Source organism: Bos grunniens, chromosome 12 (genome assembly GCF_055505025.1).
Source record: "Bos grunniens cultivar Pamir isolate PY7600 chromosome 12, Bosgru_T2T1.0, whole genome shotgun sequence".
In the NCBI taxonomy this organism is placed as follows: Eukaryota; Metazoa; Chordata; class Mammalia; order Artiodactyla; family Bovidae; genus Bos; species Bos grunniens.
Window position 1 is genome coordinate 84,231,803 of NC_141176.1, and position 27,489 is coordinate 84,259,291.

The window sequence follows — 27,489 nt, forward strand, 5'->3', positions numbered from 1 at the left end:
TTTCTTCCCTTCCATAGAAGGGTCCACACCTTTCCCAGGTGACTGCGTCGTGTAGGGGACAGTGCCGGCTTTGGGAGCTCATAGCTTTCAGCTGAAGTCCAACTTCCTGTGTGAATTTGAGTAAGTCCATCACTTTTGAGCAGGAAGGCATGCTTTGGTCTCAGTTTCTTGATCTTTATAATGGGAATACTACCCTACTCTCTGCCACATCTTCCCCATTTCCAGCCAACTTCCCTTCATCCTTTGGCCTTTAGCTCAAATGCCATCATTTTTTTTTCCATTGAGAACATTTTTATTGAAATATATTTGACGTATAATATTGTGTGAGTTCCACATGGGCAACACATCAATTTGATACTTTTTTATATTGGAGCGTCTTAACTAGATCAGATGCTTGGAGCTAAGATGGGAGTAACTGGCAGCCTTTCCTCTTTTCATGCTCCTGAGTTTGCTTTATGTCTGCTAGTCCAGTGGATTCCTAGAGCAGGGATCATGTCTCCTTAATTGTCTGCTGTGTCTTCTTTACTGGCACAGAGCCTGACACCTAATGGATGCTCAACCTGTGTTTGCTAAATGAGGAAATGAATGTGTGGCTATTGCTACAATTGCAGAGAGAATTTCCTAAGTGACTGGCACTGAGTAGGTGCTTTGCAAGTGACACCCATGATTTTTCAGTGCCGTTGACACTGGAATCACATGTTGTATCTTCTCATACTCAATCCATGCGGGAGAACGGGGTGAACTTGGAACAACTACAGTCTGAACTGTCCAAGTCAAGAAAAAAATGTGGTGTGATAAACTACTGGCCCGAACAACTAGAAGCATGACACACTTTTTAAAGGCTTAAGGAAACGAGAGATCCATAATTTAAAACGCAGGATCAAAAGTGCAAAAAAGCGGTCCTTAACTCATTTTGCTTGCCCCTCACAACTCACACCACAGGCAGTCCAAGAGCACACGTTCTTGAAGAGCAAGGGGTGAAAAGGAATTCCCTCCTGACATCACCTAACTCCCCCCTTCCTCTCCTCATCTCTGGGGATTATCTTATCTGTCCCTTTAATGTCAGCCAGCCCAAATAGCCTCTTGTCAAATATTTCTGGGGCCTGTACTTGAAGAAAGGAACGATTCTCTCAAATCTTTGAACAGGACATTTTTCTTTCTTTCTTTTTTTTTTTTTATGTCAAAATAAACCATCTGCTTGTACAACTGTTTCTAATTACTTCCCTGCCTAGACTCTCCACTTGAGGGGTTTGGTACCAGCACCCCGCCCAGAGTGCTGCCGCCCAAACTCTCGCAGGCAGCTCGTCCACGCCCTCGCAGCTCCGGGTAGAGCCCGGGTCCTGCACGCCTGGGTGTTTGCGGGTCCCTCTGCCCGGCCGTCTGCTGGGGGCACGTCTCTCCCCTCGGTCTCCCCGCCCCCCCGCCCCCGGGAGCCCCACCTCGCAGCCACGCTCCTTGCTTCTGCAGCCTGGAAACTCAGCATGCGTCCCGCAGGCTTGGCGAGCGTCTTGCTGCTGGTGTCCTCCCTTCTCCTGCCGGGGGGGCTGTCAGCTGTTCCACAGAGCTTTTCGCCGTCTCTGAGGTAAGTCTGGTTTGTTTTTCTTGAAGACAGACCTGCCCTGCCTTGCGTGCGGGACTCAAAGCTCCGGGATGGCTGCCCCAAGCCAAGGGCAGTTAGGAAGTTGGACGCCACATCAACTGTTTTTCAACCTGTTCCGATGATTCTTCTTCCATCTACACTGTGTATTACCTTACCCCTGTTCATTTGCCCTTCCTTGGGAAAAATACAATCATTGAATACATTTATCATTTCCTCCTACTCCAATACGTATCAGGAGGAATTTTCTGCCATGCCAGGTGTACCTTTGTGCTCTCACCACGTAGAAGGCAGAGCTATTGCGTGGGGCTCGCATTAACATTTTGCATGACATTTTCAAAGAGGATTGGAGGCACATCGCGATAACTAAACTTGTATGCTTTGAAAGTATAGTTTATAAGTATCGCTTCTTGCAACTTGAAAAAGCCTTATGTCTTCTGTTATCATAACCTGTATGGTTCTTTCTATATAATCATCTCTCCTTTTTCATAAAACAACTGCTCCTGACCATCAGCTAGCAACAGGACTTTTGAAAGAGAACTGAAAAGTCAGCCAAGAGTCAGACTTTGGATTAATTTGCATTTAATCTAAATGCACTGTGTAAGGTTCAGTGGCGGACCTCCAAGGGGCAGGCCCGGATCCTCCAGTTCACCTGGAAGACGGTCCTCTTCTTCGGTGGGGCAGGTCACCACTTAGACATCTGTGGTCATTTCTCCGGTGATGACCAGTGGATAGCATCAGCTTGGTTCTCGGAGAAACGGGGGAGGAGGGGGTGCCCAGGCTAACGATCCCCAGGGGGTTGGCATTCGGTCTCCAGTTCGGGATCTGGGTGGACCCTGGGATGCCGCGGCGGCGGGGCGGGTTGGGGGCGGGTGCTCGGAGCAGAAGGAGCAGTGCCTGGACGTGATCGTGGCCCCCGCTGTGGTCTGTCGCCCCTGCAGGAGCGGCCCGGGCGCCGCCGCGTGCAGGCTGTCCCGGGCTGAGTCGGAGCGCAGGTGCCGCGCGCCCGGGCAGCCCCCAGGGGGCGCTCTGTGCCACGGCCGCGGCCGCTGCGATTGCGGGGTGTGCATCTGTCACGTGAGCGAGCCCGGCGTGTACTTCGGGCCCCTGTGCGAGTGCCACGAGTGGGTGTGCGAGACCTACGACGGCAGCACCTGTGCAGGTAAGGGGGTGCGGCGCCGGGCCCTCCGCACGCGCTCCCCAGGGGGCTTCGGCCCCCTGGGGGAAGCGGAGGCTGGGGACCATCCCATCAGCATCCTAGAAGCCACCACGGGGAGCGGGGGAGGGGGGGAGGGCCCTGCCTTCCGCCAGTGGGTTCTGGAATCACGTCTCTTAACCCCGACCTCTGCCCTAGGGCCCAGACTTCAGTGGAAATAATATTTGCTAAGGTTCCCTCGCTCGATTATAAATCTCAGCTTCTACTGTTGCTTCCTCATTACAGACCAATCCTCCCCACTTCCCCGTAAATGGAGTTATTTCGCTGGGCTCTCCACCCTGATCACGCATGTTAATCATCATATTTGCAGAGTGGAAGCCCCTCCACCCTGATCACGCATGTTAATTATAATATTTGCAGAGTGGAAGCCCCTATTTGTTTTATTTCTTAATTGAAGGGTAGCTGATCGACAGTGTGGCGTTAGTTTCTGACCCGTGTTTTCTTTCTTTACCAAGGAAGTACAGGAGAATGTGATTTTCCTAAATTCCAGGGAAGCCCACTGTGTTTTTGAATGTGGATTTGCCCTCTCGTAGGTAGCATGTAGTTGACACGTAGTGGCCTATATCAGAAAACCGTACACCAACACGAGCAGGCCCCTGTTTTCTTGGGAGCGATGGCTTTTGTATTGTTTTTGCTGCTCCCGTTTTTTGGCTTCAATGCAGCTTGGTGTTTTGTAAGGGTGGAGTGAAAATAAATTCATTTCCTTTGCACATTTTAAAGGAGTGATTTGGGTTCTCATACTGGAAGGGGTCAAGCTATTTCTTCGAAGAGAACACCCCTCACGTCTATAACCAGTTTCTCATAACAGCACCGTTTGCTTGGAGCCAAGAACCTCAATCAGGTCATTGTGAATGATCCAGGCCCTCGGTCAGTAAAAGTGCATCCTCAGTGCACTTTTGTGGGAATACACACAGTGCGTTCCCACCAGTGTTTGGCAGACTCGTAGGAAAAAAAAAAAAATCCACTTATTTTACCCACAGTGTACTGAGAATAAGAGTCCAACACTAACAGAGAGATCAAGCATGAGTTTATAGAAAAATGTTTTTTTTTTTCTCCTGTGGCATTTGGGCCTAGAAGCACAGGGAGGGTACGTAATATGTGGGCTGTTTGACAATGAAAAAAAAAAGTCATATAAGTAATTTGGAGGGCCACAGGTGCTCCTGTGTGTTTGTGTAGCCTTGGAGGCTGCGGTTCAACCTTTAAAAGTATTGAATGCCACAACTTATTTTAGCTTGTCAGTCCCACATGCTTCAGCGCTATTAAGGGCAGCCCTTTGGAATGAAAGCTAAGTATTGTCTAATATTTCTCTCCAAATTCAACTGTTACCTGGCTTCTCTGGCTTTGATTGCCTCTGGCAAGGCCTCCTCAATATCGTGAGTTCTGGACACATTTTTCAGGGCATTTTGCATTGTTCTTGGATTGGAAACATCAGAAGCAGAATGCAGTTTTTTAGCCAGTAAGCTAGTTCTGGTTACCAGTAGCTTGAACTCCCCCTTTAAAGAAGCTGATCGGTTTCCTTTCTGTTAGTTAAAGGGTAGCTGTGGTATGTATATGTACTCTGATTATCTCCCATGGAAAATGACTTTTTGTTTCATCCTGACATCTTTGTCACTACATTCCTTCCATCCTGGTGCAAAATGCAGCCCTGAGTCATGCATGGTTTTGTTTGCTCGTGTGTACATTCCTGCTTCTCTATATTTAAGACCGAATGAAAGAACTGCGTTTGTTTCCAGTCCTCATCTTTCTGACTGTTGCCCATTGATGCCGGCTCGCTGGGCCTGGTGTAGAATCTGCGCCTGCAAATGCACTGGCTACATTTGCCAGGTCAGTGAGGACAGCCTTACACACAGTCTATCTGGTTATCTTGCCAGCTTGCCCGCTTATTCTGTGCTTCAAGTTTAGCTACTCCATTCTGTCTGCAAGAAATAATTCCTATATTATGGCCAGTAAGATAGAAACATGGGCTTCCCCAGTGGCTCAGCAGTAAAAAGAATCTGCCTGCAATACAGGAGACACAGGGGACATAGGTTCGATCCCTGGGTCAGGAAGATCCCCTGGAGAAGGAAATGGCAACCCACTCCGGTATTCTTGCCTGGGAAATCTCATGGACAGAGGAGCCTCCTGGGCTACAGTCCATGGGGTTGCAAAGAGTCGAACACAACTGAGCACTCACTCAAGATAGAAACAGCAGGTTGTCTTTTATGTTTTATGTGCTTCTGGGCCTTGGTCTCTGTGATGAGCTCCTATAGATGATTTTCAAAAATAGAGTAACTTCCAGAGACTTTCCCCACCTCTGTGAAGAAAACACAGTTCTGCTCTGGCAGGGTATCATAGAGTGGTTAAGACTGTGGGCTCTGGGAGAAGTTTTCCAGGATTTGAATCCTACACTTAACATCTGTCTGAACTTGGGCAGTTACTTAACATTCCTGAGCCTTGATTTCTTCTTCTGTAAAATGGGAATAATAAAGTAGCTATCTTATGGGATTTTTGTGAGGTTTAACAGATGCAGGAGACTTAGAATAGTGTTTTGCATAAAGTCAGTACTCAGTACAGATGAATATGCTTGTATATGTCTATATAACATTATTTTGGGATGCGCAAAAGGTGAGCTAGGATGAATGGATAGAAAGAGATAGACAGATAAAGAGCCTGGCTTTGTGTTTGTTAGTCAGTTGATACTGTGAAAGCAATTTAGTTTCATTAATGTCTTGGGGGTGGGGGGGACCTGTTATTGATCCAAAGTTCAAAAGGTCAAGCCAGGACAGCAATTTTGGCTCAACGGGAGAGCAGCTGTAGGAGATACACTGTGCTCTTTTCAAGTTAAGTCCACTGGGATTCTTACACCGTGACTCATAGGAGACATACTTACTTTAGATGAGCTGGTTGAAAGTGATGACGTTTACACACGATCACAAGTGGTCTCTCTCTCCCAGTCTCCACTGGCTCCTGGCACATGGATCTTCCTCCAAATTCTATAGCATAAAGATCTGACCCAGCGATTATTCATGTGGATGTGATGGTCTAATGAGGAGGAAACTCATTTTAGTGAAATATTTCTTTAAGAACAGTCAAATGTTTGATTCTATAAAAACAAATATTTGGTTTGGAATTCAGGATATCCTGAATAACCCCCTGGGTACCTGTGATTACACTTAAAGTATTGGTTTCTTAAACATTTTTCCAATCACTTTTTGAAATACATCACTTAAAAGAGTTTCAGTTTTAGGAACTTGGAAAAGCTAATTGAATCCACTGTAGCCAGTTCTATAAAGTGCTATTGGAGAAGGGAATGGCAACCCACTCCAGTGTTCTTGCCTGGAGAATTCCATGGACAGAGGAACTTGGCAAGCTACATACAGTCCATGGGGTCACAAAGAGTCAGACACGACTGAGCAACTAACACACACACACATACACACACACACACATACATAAAGTGCTATATGGCCTTCCCTGATGGCTCAGTGGGTACAGAATATGCCTGCAGTGTGGGAGATGAAGGAGACTTGGGTTTGATCCCCGGGTCAAGAAGATCCAGGGATCAAACCCATGAATCACATGGGCAGAGGAGCCTAGAGGGTTACAATCCAAAGGGCTGCAAAGAGTTGGACACGACTGAGTGACTAAGCACTCACACTTGCACACTCTAAGTGCTGTATATTTGCTAGACTCTCTGTTTACTGTTAAAGATGTTGTGCTATTAAAGATGTGGTGTAGTTGCTTAGTCATGTCTGACTCTTTGCAACCCCATGGACTGTAGTTCACCAGGCTCCTCTGTCCCTGGGATTTCCCAGGCAAAAATACTGGAGTGGGTTGCCATTTCATCCTCCAGAGGATCTTTCTGACCCAGGGATTAAACCTGTGTCTCCTGCGTCGGTGGGCGGATTCTTTACCACTGAGCCACCAGGGAAGCCCCGTAAGATGTTGTAAACACATGCATATGTATAACTGAATCACTTTGCTGTATACCTGGAACTAATTCGACATTTTCATCAACTGTATTCCCATATAAAAGGAAAAGTTAAAAAATAATAAAATGAAGGTCAGTTAACTCCAGTAATCCCACTGCTGGGCATACACACTGAGGAAACCAGAAGGGAAAGAGACACGTGTACCCCAATGTTCATCGCAGCACTGTTTATAATAGCCAGGACATGGAAGCAACCTAGATGTCCATCAGCAGATGAATGGATAAGAAAGCTGTGGTACATATACACAATGGAGTATTACTCAGCCATTAAAAAGAATACATTTGAATCAGTTCTAATGAGATGGATGAAACTGGAACCTATTATACAGAGTGAAGTAAGCCAGAAAGAAAAACACCAATACAGTATACTAACACATATATATGGAATTTAGAAAGATGGTAACAATAACCCTGTGTACGAGACAGCAAAAGAGACACTGATGTATAGATCAGTCTTATGGACTCTGTGGGAGAGGGAGAGGGTGGGGAGATTTGGGAGAATGGCATTGAAACATGTATAATATCATGTAAGAAATGAGTCGCCAGTCCAGGTTCGATGCACAATACTGGATGCTTGGGGCTGGTGCACTGGGACGACCCAGAGGGATGGTATGAGGAGGGAGGTGGGAGGAGGGTTCAGGATGGGGAACACAGGTATACCTGTGGCAGATTCATTTCGGTATTTGGCAAAACTAATACAATATTGTAAAGTTTAAAAATAAAATAAAATAAAAAAAATACAGGTGCTACAAAAGATGAGGAATACATGACTGGTTCCCGCTGAGTAGGGAGGTTCAGAGAAATACCAAATGCCTATAAGGCAAAGAAGAATATAATTTCTATGTATTTCTATGAGGGTTCCATTAAGGTAGGAATTAAATATTGTGATGTAAATTCTGGAAAAATTGTAGCGTTTGACATAAGTCTTTTAGTGTAAGGAGGTTTTTATTCCAAAGGGTGGACAGTTGGAATTCTGAGTGAAGAAAAGTGGAAGAAATGGTTTAGAGGCAGAAAAACATGTGGGTGTGTTTGGAGAAGAGTGAAGGGTTCTGGGGCTGGCTTCACTGGAAGTTAGGGCTGTGGGAAGCCTAGTGGGAGATATGTTGAGAGCTGCAGCTCTCATCTGGCAGAGAGCTCTGAACCTGAAGGTGAAAGTGAAAACTGAAAGTCGCTCAGTCGTGTCTAACTCTTTCTCGACCCCATGGACTACACAATCCATGGAATTCTCCAGGCCAGAATGCTGGAGTGGGTAGCCCTTCCCTTCTCCAGGGGATCTTCCCAACCCAGGGATCGAACCCAGGTCTCCTGCAGAAGAACTGCAGGCAGATTCTTTACCAGCTGAGCCACAAGGGAAGCACGCTGAATGTGAAGCCTGTGCTCAGTTAAACAGTATATAGGAACCATGAAGCAGTTTGAACATGGGAGTTTGAACATAATTGATGGTCAGTGATTCATGGAAATAATATGGTGCCTGGGGGCCCGGCAGGTTGGGATTGACACTTGATGGGGAGGAACTCAGGTTAGATCATGTTTAAATACTAGTTCCCGGGGAAGCGAATAAGGATAGAATTATGAGGCATTTTAAAGACTGCTGGAAGATAGAATCATATGCTTCAGTACTCAGGGATGAGTAAGATGGTGATAGAACTGATGGAAGAAAGTCAGGAGAAAGAATCAGAAAACTCATCAATGGTGAGAAGGCCCTGCTAAATTAAAAACTCTTATTTTTATCTGGAATTGCTGTGAAATGAAGAATGATCGCTTATAGAATGAGTCTGGACTTTATGGCACTTCTGGGCTTAGATAGGAATCTTGTCTGAATTGTTAACTGGAGTTAACTTGTTTCTGTCATTCATCCCTGAGACAGTCATTTGATTTCTCTGAAAGTTAGTTTCTTTTTCTGGAACATCTTTATGGATATAAAGAACTTGACATTCTTCAGGATATTATTCAGAATAATTTTTATGTATAAATACATTTAATATCTATATAATTTAAAGATTAATTTATTCAGTTCAGTCGCTCAGTCATGTCCAACTCTTTGTGACCCCGTGGACTGCAGCACTCCAGGCCTCCCTGTCCATCACCAACTCCTGGAGTTTACTCAAACTTATGACCATTGAGTCGGTGATGGCATCCGGTGATCTCATCCTCTGTCGTCCCCTTCTCCTCCTGCCCTTGATCTTTCCCAGCATCAGGGTCTTTTCAAATGAGTCAGCTCTTTGCATCAGGTGGCCAAAGTATTGGAGTTTCAGCTTCAACATCAGTCCCTCCAATGAACACCCAGGACTGATTTCCTTTAGGATGGACTGGTTGGTTCTCCTTGCAGTCCAAGGGACTCTCAAAAGTCTTCTCCAACACCACAGTTCAAAAGCATCAATTCTTTGACGCTCAGCTTTCTTTATAGACCAACTCTCACATCCATACATGACTACCGGAAAAACCACAGCCTTGACTAGATGGACCTTTGTTGGCAAAGTAAGGTTCCTGTTTTTTAATATGCTATCTAGGTTGGTCATAACTTTCTTTCCAAGGAGCAAGCATCTTTTAATTTCGTGGCTGCAATCACCATTTGCAGTGATTTTGGAGCCCAAAAAAGATTAATAGATTTAATTTATTCAGACTATGAAACATCCTTATAAGCATTGATTTAAACACACATGGTATGAAAATACTTAAAATACATGGAAATACCCCTAATGTGGAAGTATTGGTAATTTTTTTTCTGGCAGCTATTTCTGATATCTACACTGTTAAGTAGTATGAGAACTGTGTATGATTATTCATGAGAGCTGGATTTTCTGAATCCTTATAGTCTGTCCTAGAACTGTTGGACCTACTTGCTCCTCACAGTTGCATTTTACTTAAAATTTTTTTCAAAACTGGAGTATAGTTGTTTTACAATGTTTCTTCTGTACAGCACTGTGAAGTAGCTATGGTGTGCATATATCCCCTCCCTCTTGGACCTCCCTTCCATCCTCCCATCTCACCCCTCCAGGCCATCACAGAGCGCCGAGTTGAGCTCTCTGTTATACAGCTGCTTCCTACTAGCTATCTGTCTAACATGTGGTAGTGTATACATGTCCGTGCTACTTTCTCAATTCATCTCCCTCATCTCACATGCCTCCACCCCATGTTCACAGGTCCATTCCCTATGCCTGCGTCTCTGTCTCTGCCCTGAAGATAGGTTCATCAGGACCATTTTCCTAGATTCCACATACATGCATTAATATACAGTCTCTCTTTTTCTGTTTCTGACCTATTCATTGTGTATGACAGATTCTAGATTTGTCCACATCTCTACAAATGACCCAATTTTGTTCCTTTTATGGCTGAATAATATTCCATTGTATATTTGCATTACATCTTTATCCACTCCTCTGCTGACGGACGTTTAAGTTGCGTTCATGTCCTGGCTACTGTAAAGAACGCTGTGATGAACACTGGGGTACATGTGTCTTTGGAATTAGGTTGCATTTTTCTTTGAATTAACTGTCTCCAAACCTATTTTGTGGAATCACTCTTCAGTTTTTCTTTCTTAGTGGTCTTCTGTTTTCCACCTTGCCCCCCCCACACCTCCCTTAGCTGCAGTTCTGTATCCAAAGATTCAACCTACCTTGGATCATGGAGTACTGGGGTACATGTTTATTGTAACACATCCACATTGTAAGTGGCATTGTGCAGTTCAAACCTGTGTAGTTCAAAGGTCAGCTGATTTAGTGAAACATTAGTACAGGTCCTAGAGACATCAGGGGTGGGCTTGTTTAATCACAGGAATGTAAACCAACTTAAGACTGAATAGTAATCATTCTAGTTCTTGAAACTCTCTGATTTCCAGTCCTGTACTTGAGTCCTCTCCCTGCTCTCCAAACTTTTCTTTCTCTCACTATTCATCATGTTTACTTCATTTCCAAATTCTGCTCATTTGGGGCAAGGAGTTCAGCTATTATTTCTATTATCTTGTTTCTTGGTCATCCACAGTCTTTGAAGTCTTGGTGTCTATTCTAAGAGTTGATGTCTTTAGGTATTAATGTTATATATATATTCACTTTTTTCAAATCTTGCTTTATCATGTATGCTACTGCTCTAAGTCGCTTCAGTCGTGTCCGACTCTGTGCGACCCCATAGATGGCAGCCCACCAGGCTCCCCCGTCCCTGGGATTCTCCAGGCAAGAACACTGGAGTAGGTTGCCATTTCCTTCTCCAATGCATGAAGATGAAAAGTGAAAGTGAAGTCCCTCAGTTGTGTCTGATCCTCAGCGACCGCATGGACTGCAGCCCTCCAGACTCCTCTGTCCATGGGATTTTCCAGGCAAGAGTACTGGAGTTGGCTGCCATTGCCTTCTCTGTTATCATGTATATGTACTTATAAATAATATAAATACCAAGGCCTGGGGAAGTTCTCTTTATGCATATATATTCTGGTTGCCAGTTAAAGCATATATGCTGCTGCTGCTGCTGCTAAGTCACTTCAGTCGTGTCCGACTCTGTGCGACCCCATAGACGGCAGCCCACCAGGCTCCCCCGTCCCTGGGATTCTCCAGGCAAGAACACTGGAGTGGGTTGCCATTTCCTTCTCCAATGCGTGAAAGTGAAAAGTGAAATTGAAGTCGAGCAGTCGTGTATGACTCTTCTCGACCCCATGGACTACAGCCCACCAGGCTCCTCTGTCCATGGGATTTTCCAGGAAAGAGTACTGGAGTGGGGTGCCATTGCCTTCTCCGTAAAGCATATATATGTGTATGCAAATATGTATTTGCTACCTTAAATTTATACACATATGTTATATACATCTGAATACATAAATATGTCTTCAGACATATGTTTGCATGTATATGTGTTTACGGCATGTATGTGGGTATTAATATATGAGTATACGCACAATTGCATTTACCTATGTGTGTTTAGGTATGTGTGTAAATCTACATGTACCACAAAGACACACCCAGGTAACCCTTCTTTCCGAAAGACTGCTGTCTGCAGAGGGGAGTCCATTCCATTTTCAAATCTTTGCAATGCTAATACTTCTGATAGAAAAGGCACCTTGGGTTGTTATCACATTTGTAAACCTACTACAAACCAACAGCTTATTGGGGAATACTTTGGGTGATTGCCTCTTCAAAACATCTCATGAAGACAGTGGGAAGTTACTTGGTTGGCTCCTAATTTGGTTGTCTTTTTCACTGTTCAGTCAATTAGGCTGCTGAAGTCACATTTGAACTACGATTCGTATTTGGTAAGAATGAATGAATGAAAGTTGCTCAGTAGTGTCTGACTCTTTTTGACCTCATGGGCTGTAGCCCACCAGGCTCATCTGGCCATGGGATTCTCCAGGCAAGAGTACTGAAGTGGGTTGCCATTCTCTCCTCCATAGGATCTTCCCAACCCAGGGACTGAACCTGGGTCTCCTGCATTGCAGGCAGATTCTTTATTGATGGAGCCACCAGAGAAGCCCCATATTTGGTAAAGAAGTTCTCTAATTCTAATACTAAAACTTTGTTCATAGACAGGAATGAAAAATGACTCCCTTTCCTACTCTTTAAGTGAAAAATAGTACTGCTTTTGTCACTAACATATTTTTATTCTGCATACATTTTATGGAGAATCTGAAAATTCCTTAAGGCCCCCTGTTCCATGCTGAAGCTTTGAATCCAGGGTTAGATGCAAAATCACTGAGGATTCTTCTTACAGATCGCAGTCCTAAAACTATAAACCAAATCATAAATTTTCTCTATCCTCAAGGCAATAATATTTTCTTGTCTGGTTTTGCCTGTAACAATAAATTCTACTATTACAGAAATTTGATTTCCTGGTTAGTTCATCTGAATTTTCTAATCATACCTCAGCAGGGAGAAAAAAGGAAATAAGTAAAATGAGATAAATCAACTTTTATGTCTAACTGGACTGGGCTTCCTGGATGGCTCAACAGTAAAGAATCTTACCTGTAACAGGAGACACAGGAGATGTGGGTTTAGTCCCTGGGTTGGGAAGATCCCCTGGAGGAGGAAATGGCAACCCTCTCCAGTATTCCTGCCTGGGAAATCCCATGGACAGAGGAGCCTGGCGGACTACAGGGGTCACAGAGCCAGACATGACTGAGCACAGGCTCGAACTTCAGGAGAAGACAACTGGATTAGGAGACAGAAGAAACAGTTGGAGGTGTGGTGGGGGACTGAAAGGGAGCTATCTTGTAGGAGGAATTTGTTTGAGCTTTCTACCTTTCTTTCTGCCTAGAATGCATGTGGAGTTCCAGAAGTCTGTCTTTAAAATTGAAGTGTAGTTAATTTACGACATTGTGTTCATTTCAGGCGTGCAGCACAGTGGCGTTCAGATGTCAATGTGTGTGTGTGCGCACGCGCATGTGTGAGTGTATGTTTTTTTTTCTGTTCTTTTCCATGGTAGGTTAATCTAAGTTATTGAATATACCTCCCTGTTTCGTACAGTAGGACCTTGCTCTTTATTTGATATATAGTAGTCTGTATCTGTTAATCCTATACTCCTGTTTTATCTTTCTCCTTTGGTAACCATAACTTTGTTTTCTATGTCTGTGGATCTATTTCTGTCTTGTAAATAAATTTGTTTGTGTTATTTTTAGTTTGCGCATGTAAGTGAGATGTAATATTTGTCTTTCTCTGTCTGACTTACTTCACTCCATAGGATAATCTCTAGGTCCATTCACGTTGCTGCAAATGGCATTATTTCATTCCTTTTTATAGCAGATATTTCATGTTGTGTGTGTATATTTATATATTATTGCACCTCCTTTGGGCTTCCGTTATAGCTCAGTCGATAAAGAATCCACCTGCAATGCAGGAGGCCCAGTTCAATTCCTGGGTCGGGAAAATCCACTGGAGAAGGGGTAGACTACCCACTCCAGTATTCTTGGGCTTCCCCTGTGGCTCAGCTGGTAAAGAATCCACCTGCAATGTGGGAGACTGGGTTCGATCCCTGGGTTGGGAAGATCCTCTGGAGAAGGGAAAGGCTATGAACTGTAAAGTCCATGGAGTCACAAAGACTCGGACACGACTGAGTGAGTTGCACTCACTCACCACCTCCTTTTATTGACATATATACCTTAAGTGCCTCAGCACATAGAATGAAATTCAAGTAAGTTAAATATGTATGTGCTGTGTCTCCCCTTCAGTCTTATTGTTAATTAAAGCCTCTTATTAATATTAAATTTAGGGTGTATACATCCCTCTTTTCCCATGATTATATAAATATGTGTTATGAACACATATAGATAGGTTGTTTCCATTCATTTTTCTTGCTTTTTTTCTTTAAGAATAGATCATGGCCCACAGTCTAGTTTTTACATATATGATTAAGAATTTTCATAAGTATATGATGTGCTATAGTATGAATGTATTACGTCATTAGACTGTCTGCCTATTAGTGAACACTCTGGTTGTTTGAAGTTTTTGTTATTTTTGTGTTTTTTGATATAGAGACTTTAAAGAGCATTCGATTTAAAATTGCTCACACATACTCACACTCATACACTCACACAGCTCTCTAGCACTCTGGCTCTTGCACAAGCAAGTACACACTAGAGTGAGTTGGGTTCCGAGACACTTAAGAGGGCATCTCCAGGCAACAGAAGTGTGAATAAAAGTGTCTTCCTGTGTTGAGAATCTTGGCAAAGGGAAACTTCAAACAGGGTGGAACCAGGAGATATGAAGCTTTTGTCCTTTGGGAAATTTCGATTCCAAGCCTGATCTGGGATTCAAGGTCGTGAGTCACATCTGAGAAGGAGGAGGAGTATAGTACTGCTGGGTAGAGAGGACCACGGGGGATGGGCCAGGGCATTCTCAGAGCCCCACATGGGTAAATTCTCAAGCTATTTCCCATTAACTCTTAAATTGATAAAGATTGAGAGCTGCAAGAAGGTTGCAAATCTCATTTTCTTTGGAAAAGAGTGCTTTGTCTTTTCAAGGATCACATTTCCTGGCAAATAAGAAACTCTATTTGGTAATAGAACTCATTCTTCTGTCTACTCTAAATCATCTTATTTAAGGCTGGCTAGAATGATGGCTTTGTAAAGGGAAAAGAAAAATAAGACCTTGATAAGAGTGCTCACTGGTCTGACCTTGTGTCACCTCAGTCTTAATTTATGTGGTGGGACAGGCTTCTGTGCCAAAGTGCCTATCCTGCTAATTGTACGTGATCGCTTGTTCGAACATCAAATTGTTCCAAGTCAATAGTGACCCACTCCAGTTTCCTGATTTATTATTTCATCTGGATATTTCCTAGGAAAAGGCGGGCTAAAGTTTTTTCTGAAAAGAGGCCAGTGAGTTAGGTATTGCTTAGAAGCTTCTCTTACAGCAATGCATGAATGTAAATTTGTGATTTAGCCAATGAGAATAAGGAGCCCAAATCAAGAAATCAAAAAGCACGGTCAATGTATTTCCTAATTGGTCATTACTGCTCTTTCAAAGCTGTCATTTTCTGCTGTGCACAACAGTTAGACAAAACTAGTTATTTCTCTAAACAAAATGACTTGGCCATTTAATTAAACCCTTTCTTCTCCAAAATACAGAAGACAAGTTATAAACTTTTTTTTTTCTTTTTTGATCAACACCATTATTTATATAAGTTCTAAAAGCAGTATTGATGTGAAAATAACTCATCTTTAAGAAAGAAAGGACATTTTTAAGAAACTAAGAAAATATTTTTTTGAGAAAGAAAGCAAATAATTGATTTGTTAGCTGTGTACTGGATAGACTTCTTTAGATTCCTTCCTTGGGCTTCCCTGGTGGCTCAGATGGTAAAGCATCTGCCTGCAGTGCAGGCGACCCAGGTTCAATCCCTGGGTTGGGAAGATCCCCTGGAGAAGGAAATGGTAACCCACTCCAGTACTCTTGCCTGGAAAATTCCATGGACTGAGTAGCCTGGTAGGCTACAGTCCATGGGATTGCAAAGAGTCAGACATGACTGAGCAACTTCAGTTTGAATAGATTTGAGCCCTAAAATTAGTGTTGTGTTAGTAATACAAAAGAATAATAGAAAAATATCTACTTACTTTTGAGCATGCTTTGATGGAAAATATTTTCATACGTATGAATTCATTCACTTTGCTGACAAAAGTCCGTATAGTCAAAGCTATGGTTTTTTCCAGTAGTCATGTGCAGATATGAGAGTTGGACGATAAAGAAGGCTGAGTGCTGAAAAATTGATGCTTTTGAATTGTGGTGCTGGAGAAGACTCTTCAGAGTCCCTTGGACTGCAAGGAGATCAAACCAGTCCATCCTAAAGGAGATCAACCCTGAATATTCATTGGAAGGACTGATGCTGAAGCTCAAATACTTTGGCCACTTGATGTGAAGAGCTGACCCATTTAAAAATACCCTAATGCTGGGGAAGACTGAGGATAGGAGGAGAAGGGGGTGACAGAGGGTGAGATGGTTGGATGGCACCACTGGCTCAATGGACATGAATTTGAGCAAACTTTGGGAGATAGTGAAAGACAGGGAAGCCTGGCTTGCTACAGTCCACGGGGTCGCAGAGTCAGATATGAATGAAAGACTGAACAACAATGAATTCATTCACTTCTTCTATAACTTGAAAGAGGTGGTCAAAATTATTCTTCAGGGACTTCCCTGGTGGTCCAGTGGTTAAGACTCTGTGCTTCCAATGCAGGGGGTACAGGTTCAACCCCTGACTGAGGAGCTAACATCCCACATGCAACACTGCACAGTCAAAAAGTTATATATATATATATGTATATATATCGGAGAAGGCAATGGCACCCCACTCCAGTACTCTTGCCTGGAAAATCCCATGGATGGAGGAGCCTGGTAGGCTGCGGTCCATGGGGTCGCTAAGAGTTGGACACAACTGAGCAACTTCACTTTCACTTTTCACTCTCACGCATTGGAGAAGGAAATGGCAACCCACTCCAGTGTTCTTGCCTGGAGAATCCCAGGGACGGGGGAGCCTGGTGGGCTGCCGTCTATGGGGTTGCACAGAATTGGACACGACTGAAGCGACTTAGCAGCAGCATATATATATATATATATATAACATTTATATATATATAAAATTCTCTATCTATCATACTGAGTAACCCAAGAAGAAATACGTCCCCCAAATCAATAGGTAGCTTCTCTTCAAGCATATTAAAGTTGTCCTGAGACAACATATTTAGGGGAAATTGTTCAGTTGCTGAGTCTTGTCCAACTCTTTGCAACCCCATGAACTACAGCACTCCAGGCCTCCCTGTCCATTACCAACTTCCAGAGCTTGCTCAAACTCATGTCCATCGAGTCGGTGATGCCATCCAACCATCTCATTCTCTGTCATCCCCTTCTCCTCCCGCCTTCAGTCTTTCACAGCATCGGGGTCTTTTCTAATGAGTCAGTTATTTCCAACAAGTGGCCAAAGTATTGGAGCTTCAGCTTCAGCATCAGTCCTTCCAATGAATAGTCAGGGTTGACTTCCTTTAGGATGGACTGGTTGGATATCCTTGCTGTCCAAGGGACTCTCAAGTCTTCTCCAGCACCACAGTTCAAAAATATCAATTCTTGGGCACTCATCCTTCTTTATGTTATAATATTTAGGGGAAATATTTTCATGAGTTTGGAGTCTTGAAATGAGAACCTCATTATTCAGGAGCCTCATTTTTCCATTGAAAATATATCTTGATTTTTTTCCTTTTTTGTGGAGAAGCAGATTGTGCCTCTCCTTTCTGTCGTATGTCAGAGATAGTGCACATAATAGCTCAAATATTGGGCAGGAGAAAGAACACCTCATTCATTAGCATCAAAAGAAGTCCAGGTAACAGAAATCACTGAGGCTAAATTACTCATACCAACAAAGAGCTTTTCTCTCAGCTGTAACTGAAATTCTTAGAGTGATTGCATTTAGCACTAAATAAGGATTCACTGGAGTCAGCAATAGGGGAAACTCTTTCACAACCTTTGGTTTTCCTTTTCCATAAAATCAAAAGAAAACATAGGTAGGAGAGTTGAATACATATTTCTTATTTTCATGGACGTGAACTAGTATTATTTTGTGTATTACCCATTTTGGATAGTATGACTAAATCAACTTAGATATTATTTTTGCTCTTATAAAATTAAAGTGTTTATAATATAAAATCCAGAAGTTCAAATACATGTGCTTAAAAATGTATGTATGGCGTTTTTTAGAACAAAGAGATGTGAATTGACGGCAGTGCACCAGGAAAGAAGAAAAGTGTGCAGAGAAAACTGAACAATTTTGATTAGGTCATCATGAGCGTTACCTTTGTGCCCTGAAGGTGGGCATGTCAACCTTTGCATCTTGATATGCGGGTTCTGGGGACATGCTACATCTATCACTCATCAATCTGCCTGGCATGTAACGTTTCTGAATGCTTCTATCTCAGACAGCCCTGCTTAAATGCTGCTGCTGCTAAGTCGCTTCAGTCATGTCCGACTCTGTGCAACCCCATAGATGGCAGCCCACCAGGCTCCCCCGTCCCTGGGATTCTCCAGGCAAGAACACTGGAGTGGGTTGCCATTGCCTTCTCCAATCCATGAAAGTGAAAAGTGAAAGTGAAGTAGCTCAGTTGTGTCAGACTCTTAGCGACCCCATCGACTGCAGCTTACCAAGCTCCTCCATCCATGGGATTTTCTAGGCAAGAGTACTGGAGTGGGATGCCGTTGCCTTCTCCATGCTTAAATGCTAGATGAAGAATTTTAAGGCTTTTGAGGGATAGCACACTGATTTGTTATTCATAAAGCCTTTCTGTGCGTGCATATACACGCGTGCTCAGTCATGTCTGACTCTTTGCCCGCCAGGCTCCTCTGTTCATGGGATTTCCCAGGCAAGAATACTGGAATGGGTTGCCATTTCCTTTTTCAGGGGATCTTCCTGACCCAAGGATTGAACCCGAGTCTCCTGAGTCTCCTGCGTTGGTAAGAGGATTCTTTACCACTGCGCCACCTGGGAATCCCAATAAAGCCTTCATTGAATTTAATAATCTGCCCTTTAGGAGAGCTGAGTGAGAATGTTTGGACAGGATGGAAATGCAGAGGCAGACTGCTCTAGAAAATGCCTGGGAATTGGAATTAAAAAAACAAAGCAAGCTCCTTGTTCTTTCTCCAATATTGTTGTTCACTGTGTGTCCTTGTGAAAGTCACTTAACTTCTCTGAGCCTCAGTGAAATTAACTTTCACAAGCATTTGTTAAATATCTCCACAAGAATGTCTAGAGAGGTCGCTCTCCTCTTTCTTCGAGGTGGGTAGGTAGGTGGGAGTTGAGGAGCTGAGGGCAATTATTTTCTCAGCCATAGGATTTAACATAAATATTTGAATACAGTGGTTCCTCAGCGGAATTAATGGATTGATGCGATTGTGACAATCTGATATTTAGATCTAATTTGGGGGTCATTATGTTTCCTTTTGAAGTGTAACCGTGTTAAGTTGATTACATCGAAGATTATAATGGCATCTTGAGGATTTTTATGAAGGGATGAGAAAATTTTTAAGGAAAAGCAAAAATGTGTCTAGAAACTAATAGTCAAGAAGGGATTCATATCATTTTCGTAAAAAGGAATTCCTTAATTGTAAACATAATTTTTCTGTGTGTCAGAGGGGAAGAGTTCCTTTCCACTGTACTTAAATATATAAAATCTGTTGTTTTATGGCATCTTCCAGCTGATCTTTGTATAAATGCATGCTCCAAAGGCCATGGTGGTGGTGGTGGTGGTGGTTTAGTCACTAAGTCACGTCTGAACCTTGTGACCCCTGGACTGTAGCCCGCCAGGCTCCTCTGTCCATAAGATTTCCCAAGCAAGAGTAGTGGAGTGGGGTGCCATTTCCTTCTCCAGGGGACCTTCCCATCCTAGGGATTAAACCCTCATCTCCTGCATTGCAGGTGAATTCTTTACCACTGAGCCACCAGGGAAGCCCCCTAACGCCGTAAAATACAGCAATTTAATGAAAACCAAACTATTGACCCATGTCACCACATAAGCAAATAGGCTCAGTGGCTGGCTGTTTCCATGCACGTGTTCAGTAAGCCATTTATCTACTTTTAAATTAAATTACTGTCTTTAATTTTCATACCTGTTCTGCCTTAGAAGAGTATTTTATGTAGCATGATGTGTTTGGTTTTTGGATGAGCTATTTTGGGACTTTCTTTTATGTCCTGAGAACTTCTAAAAAGCATTGTAATAAGTCTGTGTGTTTGGTATTATCCAGATTTCTGTTCTTCAGATTTTAAACAATGGAGCTCAATTTGTTTAAGAGGAAGAAGAGTGTAAACAGTTGTAAATTGTGTGAGAGGTCAGTGCCCCCAGTGGCTGGCCAGTGAACCATTGTAAAGTCATTGGCACCACTGTTACGCATGTAGCTCAGTAATTTAATGCAGAATGTATTTCTTGTTTCTAGTGAAGAACTGTAGGTCCTTTAGGGACTAATTTCTCCATGAAGTTTGATTGATTCTGAAATGCAAAATACTTACAGTTTTATTGGAAGTCAGTATGAGTATAAATATTTTTGACAAAAATGTGTGTAATTAGTATTTCTAATAAGTTAGTTGGTATAAATTAGTCACCAACATTAAAAGCTGAAACTGAAAATGGACCACTTTTTCATATTTAAAAAGGAGAAGGCAATGGCAACCCACTCCAGTATTCTTGCCTGGAAAATCCCATGGATGGAGGAGCCTGGCAGGCTGTAGTCCATGGGGTCACAAAGAGTCAGACACGACTGAGTGACTTCACTCACTTTTCATATTTAAAGACTTATACAGATATAAAATTTAGAGATACAGATCATTGTGTCGTATGTGTGTAATCACTATGCCATTTATTGGTTCAGTTACCAGCTACTTATGGAGAACTATGTGGTTAGTTGGCGGTGTTTTTTTTCAGTCCCTCGGTCGTGTCCAACTGTTTGTGACCCCATGGACTGCAGCACGCCAGGTTTCCCTGTCCTTCACTATCTCCTGGAGTTTGCTCAAACTCATGTCCATTGAGTCAGTGATGTCTTCCAACCATCTTGTCCTCTGTCGTCCCCTTCTCCTCCTGCCTTCAATTTTTCCCAGCATCAGGGTCTTTTCCAATGAGTCAGTTCTTCGCATCAGGTGGCCAAAGTATTGGAGCTTCAGCTTCAGCATCAGTCCTTCCAATGAATACTTAGGACTGATTTCCTTTGATTGACTGGTTTGATCTCCTTGCCATCCAAGGGACTCTTAAGAGTCTTCTCAACACCATAGTTCAAAAGCGTCAGTTCTTCGGCACTCAACTTCTTTATGGTCCAACCCTCACCTCCATACATGACTACTGTAAAAACCGTAGGTTTGACTAGATGGACCTTTGTTGGCAAAGTAATGTCTCTGCTTTTTAATGTGTTGTCTAGGTTTGTCATAGCTTTTCTTCCAAGGAGCAAGTGTCTTTTAATTTCATGGCTGCAGCGATTTTGAAGCCCAAGAAAATAAAATCTGTCACTGTTTCCATTGTTTCCCCATCTCTTTGCCATGAAGTGACATGACCAAATGCCATGATCTTCGTTTTTTGAATATTGAGTTTTAAGCCAGCTTTTTCACTTTCCTCTTTCACCTTCATCAAGAGGCTCTTTAGTTCCTCTTCAGTTTCTGCCATAAGGGTGGTGTCATCTCTGTATCTGAGGCTATTGATATTTCTCCTGCCAATCTTGATTCCAGCTGGTGCTTCGTCCAGCCCGGCATTTCTCATGATGTTCTCTGAATAAAAGTTAAATAAGCAAGGTGACAGTATACAGACTTGACTTACTCCTTTCCCAATTTTGAACCAGTCCATTGTTCCATGTCTGGTTCTGTTGCTTCTTGACCTGCATACAGGTTTCTCAGGAGGCAGGTAAGGTGGTTTGGTATTCCCATCTCTTTAAGAATTTTCCACAGTTTGTTATGATCCATACAGTCAAAGGCTTTAGTGTAGTCAATGAAGCAGAATTAGATGTTTTTCTGGATTGCCAGTTTATTATCTGATGGATTGTGTTAGGAGCCAGAAGACTGAACAGTTATACTCTTGAGCTCAACTCATTTTCTCTACAATATTGCATCCAGAGAAGCTTCTAGTTATTGAAACGTGTATTTTGATTTGTGTTTATACTCTTTAAATACAGGTTACCATTTCATTAGGATTGTGAAAGATGAATGAGAAATAAAATGATAGGTTGTATGTTAAACAAATGCTAGTTACAAATCTTGTTATTTTTACTATATTCAAAGTAAAATAAGATCTTTCTTTTTCATTATATTCCTTATATACACATAATTTCCATTTAAATTAATCAAAAATAATATTCCACATGAAAATATCATGAACTTCCTATTATAAGAAAAAGAAATCTAAGTATTAAATAATTTTTGAGTGTACCTCCAATATTTGATTATAAGATGTGATGAAATTTAATTTTAGCACAGTATGATGTAGGAATAAACCCTGAATATACTATGAAATCGGTGTTGTTCTGTATAATAATTTCTTCATGACTTCCCTTCATATATTTTTCAGTGTATGAATACTTAAATAAGATGGAATAATTCAGGCTTGTATGGAGTGAAGGGGATGTCTTTCAGATGTACTGTTGTGTCTGACTCTTTGGGATCCCATGGATTGTAGCCCGCCAGGTTCTTCTGTGCATAGAAATCTCCAGGCAAGAATACTGGAGTGGGTTTCTATTCCCTTCTGTAGAGGATCTTCCCGACCCAGGGATCAAACCCTGGTCTCCTGCGTCACCTGAATTGACAGGTGGGTTCTTTACCACTAGCACTACCTGGGAAGCCTGTCATTCAGATACTCATTGGTTTATCAGATGGAACAGTTTTCTTGGGTCCAAATAATAGAAAACACAACTCAAATATGCTTAAGGAAAAAAAAAGTTTGCTGGCCTACTTAATTGAAATATTTAGGAAATGGTTCTCAAAGTGTGGTTCAACTGGGAACTTGTTAGAAATGCAGATTCTGAGGCCCCTCCCCAGATTTACCTGCTCAAAAGCTCTCACTGTGGGGCTTGGCCATCTGCTTAAACAAGGTCATCATGTTGTCCTGATAACATAGTAAAATTTGAGAGCCACTGGTCCAGGATGGAATCTGTCTTCAGGTGCAGCTCAATTTCTTGCTCAAGGGATTGTACTAGGATCTAAATGTGGGTTGTGGACCCCAGGGACAGCCCCATCTCCAAGCTTCACATGGTAGCCAGTGGCAGCTTAAGATACCAGTCTTCATAGCGTGTCATCCAGTGGACAAGAGAAATGATTTTACCTTCACAGTCTTCAGTACCAGATGGAAACCTGTGTCCACTTGAAGAATGAAGAGAACTAGAAATGGAAACTGTATAGATCAACATATGCAATATGTTTTTCTTTTATGTAAGTCTCTTTAAAAGAAGAGAGTCAGAGGGAGAAAATATGACTGCAATAAAGACAAAAAGATGAGCTACTGGAGAAACAACAGGAGATGAGGTGGCTGGGGATATGAAGGCTATTTGAGGAATCGGAGGAAATGGTAAATAATATAAATCTGCAACATGGGGTTCATATTTTAGAAGTCTAGACCCCTTGCAGCTTTAAAACTTCATAAGCTATTCAAGTGTCATGTTTAATATTGTAAAATAATGATAATTTTAATCATTCATGCCACTGCTATTCTCAGTGGCTACATTACTATTCATTTATTCAGTCAATGCATGTTTAGCACTCTGAGGGCAGTAAACACACAGCCAGCATTGTTCACTTTACTTAGGTTAGTTTTACACAAAAATATGACTATACTGTGCCTTTCAAGTGTCACCTTTTTAAAAAATGTTTTCTAAATTGCATCAACCAACTGGTAAAACAAAATCTAAAAATATGTAAAGAACTACTAAAACACACTCTTAGGGTCAATACTTTATAATAAAATTTTCTTTATTATATTTCTTCATAAACCTCGAGTTTGTTTTATGGCTTCTAGGTTTTTCCAGTGATTTTGATGACCTGTCTTATTTTTTTGTTTGTATATCTTCCGTAGATGAGAACAAATCAGATTTAGCATATTACTCAAGCGCATTAAATTTCACAAGAGAAATGTGTGGTTATAGCTGTAAGGCAGGTGTTATGATCCTGTCAAATTGCTCGTGCTAATTTCGAGCCATGTCAGGGAGGTTGCTGGGAGACGTAAGAGGAGCACAGGAAATTACAGGGAGCCTGTTGATAACAACATGTCCTTGTACCGTCACCTAAGATAATCCCTAACCTGTCACATTACCAATGCTCTGGTTAAAACAGAAGGCCTCTATTGCAGGTTTGAAACTTCCCAGGTGGCGCTAGTGGTAAAGAACCCACCTGCCAATGCAGGAGACACAAGGGACTTGGATTCAACCCCTGGGTCAGGAAGATTCCCTGGATGTGGGAATAGCAACCCAGTCCAGTATTCTTGCCTGGAGAGTCCCATGGACAGAGGAGCCTGGTGGGCTATGATCCACAGGGTCCCAAAGAGTTGGACTTGACTGAAATGACTTGGCATGCATGCATGTGTTGGTTTACACCAATATCACTGAGCAAAGAAAATTAGGACGATTCTAAAAATATGGTTGTTATTATTGAAAGTTTAGCAGTGAAAATATGGATAAAATTGGCATTTTTAATTGTGATGGCAGAAAAACATTATTTTTAAAATAAATATATTTGATGTATAGTTAAATTACTTTGGTTGTGTTTTGTCAGCTTGGTGACCATAAGAATTCAGTTCAGTTCAGTTGCTTAGTTGACTCTGAGATCCTATGGACTGCAGCATGCCAGGCTTCCCTGTCCATCACCAGCTCTCAGAGCTTGCTCAAACTCATGTCCATCAAGTTGGTGATGCTATCTGACAATCTCATCCTCTGTCATTGCCTTCTCCTCCTCCCTTTAATCTTTCTCAGCATCAGGGTCTTTTCCAGTGTTCTTTGCATCAGGTGGCCAAAGTATTGGAGATTTAGCTTCAGCATCAGTCCTTCCAATGAATATTCAGGACTGATTTCCTTTAGGATGGACTGGTTGGATCTCCTTGCAGTCCAAGGGACTCTCAAGAGTCTTCTCCAAAACCACAGTTCAAAAGCATCAGTTCTTCAGCTCTCAACTTTCTTTATGGTCCAACTCTCACATCCATTCAAGACTACTGGAAAAACCATAGCTTTGACTTAGATGGACTTTTGCTTGCCAAGTAATGTCTCTGTTTTTTAATATGTTGTCTAGGTTGGTCATAGCTTTTCTTCCAAGGAGCAAGCATCTTTTAATTTCATGGCTGCAGTCACCATCTGCAGAATTAGCTGTGATGTTTTCTGTCATTGGCTTCCTAAGGCCGTCTTCTAGGGAAATGCATTTTCTAGGTGTGTGTCTTTAATCAGTGCCCTGGGTAATTGTCAAGCTCAGATATATTGGCAAAGTGCTGGCCTAAAGTAAGAGTTTCAGTTACTTTTCAAGAAAAGGAATACAGGGAGCTCATAGACATATATCCAGTCTCAGCTTGTGAATTTTATTTTGTTGCTGATCATTCAGTGTCAGAAAGAAGGTTTAACCTCCCTCCCTCACCCGGTGCCGAGGAAGACAGGTGAAAGGTTAACCAGGTGTGTGTTCGGTGTGTGGTTGGCACAGAGGGAGAGGAGCATAGAGCCATGCAGAAAGGTTGGCGCCTAGGAGGTGGTAATGAAAGAAATCTTGGGATTCAAAGGAGGAGACCAAGGGGATCTTCACTGTGATGGGAGAGGGGTCACAGAGGAGGAAATTGGGGCCCCAGTAAGTGGAGATACTGATGTCTGTGTTTCCCAAAAGATGTTTAGATGAAGCAAGTCTTGCCTCTCAACCCAAGGAACCAGCCCTTGGACTGGCATTCGGGGGAGTATAAGGCTGTAGACACATGCACAGTGGCTTGTCTAGTTGGAAGACGTGGTCTTTTCAGAACAATCTGCTCACCCTTTATTTTCTTTTTAAAGGTAGTTTTTATGTTGTTGTTGTTTAGTCACTCAGTCATGTCTGACTCTTTGCAACCCCAAGGACTGTAGCACAGCAGGCTTCCTTGTCCCTCACTATCTCCCAGAGTTTGCTCAGATGCATGTCCATTGAGTCAATGATGCTATCTAACCTCTCAACCTCTGCCGACCCCTTTTCCTCTTGTCTTCAATCTTTTCATCATCAGGGTCTGTTTTTAGCTTGACATATACATTTAATTGATTCTATATCTTGACTTAAAAGAGTGACATTTCAGAGTTCATTCCTTTACTTTTAAATAAGTAAAGGACATATGGCTGCTTTGTTTTCCCCCCACTGGTTGTAGAACTGGGAGGGATGGCTTTAGGAATGGACATGGGAGGAGATTCCAGGTCACAGGCTGGTATTCTTGAGCTGTGGAGAAGGCAATGGCAAGCCACTCCAGTACTCTTGCCTAGAAAATCCCATGGATGGAGGAGCCTGGTAGGCTGCAGTCCATGGGGTCGCTACGAGTCGGACACGACTGAGCGACTTCACTTTCACTTTTCACTTTCACTTTTAACTTTCACACAATGGAGAAGGCAATGGCAATCCACTCCAGTGTTCTTGCCTGGAGAATCCCAGGGACGGCAGAGCCTGGTGGGCTGCCGTCTATGGGGTCTCACAGAGTCGGACACGACTGAAGCGACTTAGCAGCAGCAGCAGCGGCATTCTTGAGCTGACTCTTAACTCTGCCTTGTGTGAGCTGTGTCAGGATGTGAACGCTGCTAAACCTGTCCAATAACTTTCTTGTCTGTGACCTGAAGAATAGGACAGCTTGATAGAGAGTACTACTCACTCAGCATAAACTGTGTGCCCAGGCACTGTGCTAGGTATCCTATATATTATTCATGGGATTCTCAGTTCAACTTTGTGAGAATAGCACTGTTGTATTCTGACAACAGCAATAACTATTAATCTGCCTTACAGGATTTTGAGAGGGTAATCAATGAGGTTAGAGACATTCAACAAGCAAAAATCATATTCCAAAGTATGGATAAAATTCTGCTTCTTTTGAGACATAAACTATATACAGCTTTGCAAGATAGTTTCTGCACCCCCCCTCCACAACTCCTACCCATTAAATTTTTATGGAACCCCTCATCTGTTTGCACATGGCATATAGGGAGTACAAATAGGTGGCACTAGAAGTCAAGAACCTGCCTGCCAATGCAGGAGACATAAGAGATGCGGGTTCAATCCCTGGGTCGGGAAGATCCCCTGGAATAGGGCATGGTAACCCACTTCGCTATTCTTGCCTGGAGAATCCCGTGGATAGAGGAGCCTGGTGGGCTACAGGCCACAGGCTCACAGAGAGTTGGACATGATTGAAGCAACTTAACACGGCAATATATTTTGGTTTCCCATCTGTGCTTTGAAAAACCAGATAATATAGATGAATATGTATGGAATTCAGGGTTAAAAATATTGGCCAGATAGAATCTTGTCTGTCTTGATTTGGCTGTGTGACACCTAACAGGTTATTTCACTTCTTCTGAGTCTATTTCATTGGAAGAGTGAGAATCATCTCTCTTATGAAGCTTAAATGAGACAATGGAAGATGACCTATTGCAGGGATTGACAAAAATTGGATCACATTTAAATGAAGTGTCATGGTTGAATGAGAGTTTGCAGAATAATTCTTTATAAATGCAAGTCAACGCCATCAAATCTAATGACAGAATGATTCTTGTCTGCAAAGTGTGAAGGTAAATAATGTTAGAGTAACATTTGGTAAGATCCCTTCTG

The 27,489-nt window shown here is 42.5% G+C and overlaps 1 protein-coding gene across 2 annotated transcripts in view; it reads left to right on the forward strand.

Annotated features, from left to right (window-relative positions):
• Positions 1-1,313: 1,313 nt before the first annotated feature.
• The window catches only part of ITGBL1 (integrin subunit beta like 1), a 233,405-nt gene continuing 207,229 nt past the window's right edge, over positions 1,314-27,489 (forward strand). For both annotated transcript variants that reach the window (XM_086330521.1, XM_086330522.1), the window contains exons 1-2: positions 1,314-1,582; positions 2,539-2,759. In XM_086330521.1, coding sequence (XP_086186647.1) covers positions 1,482-1,582; positions 2,539-2,759 — 322 coding nt within the window. In that variant the 5' untranslated portion in view covers positions 1,314-1,481. The remainder of the gene's footprint in view (positions 1,583-2,538; positions 2,760-27,489) is intronic.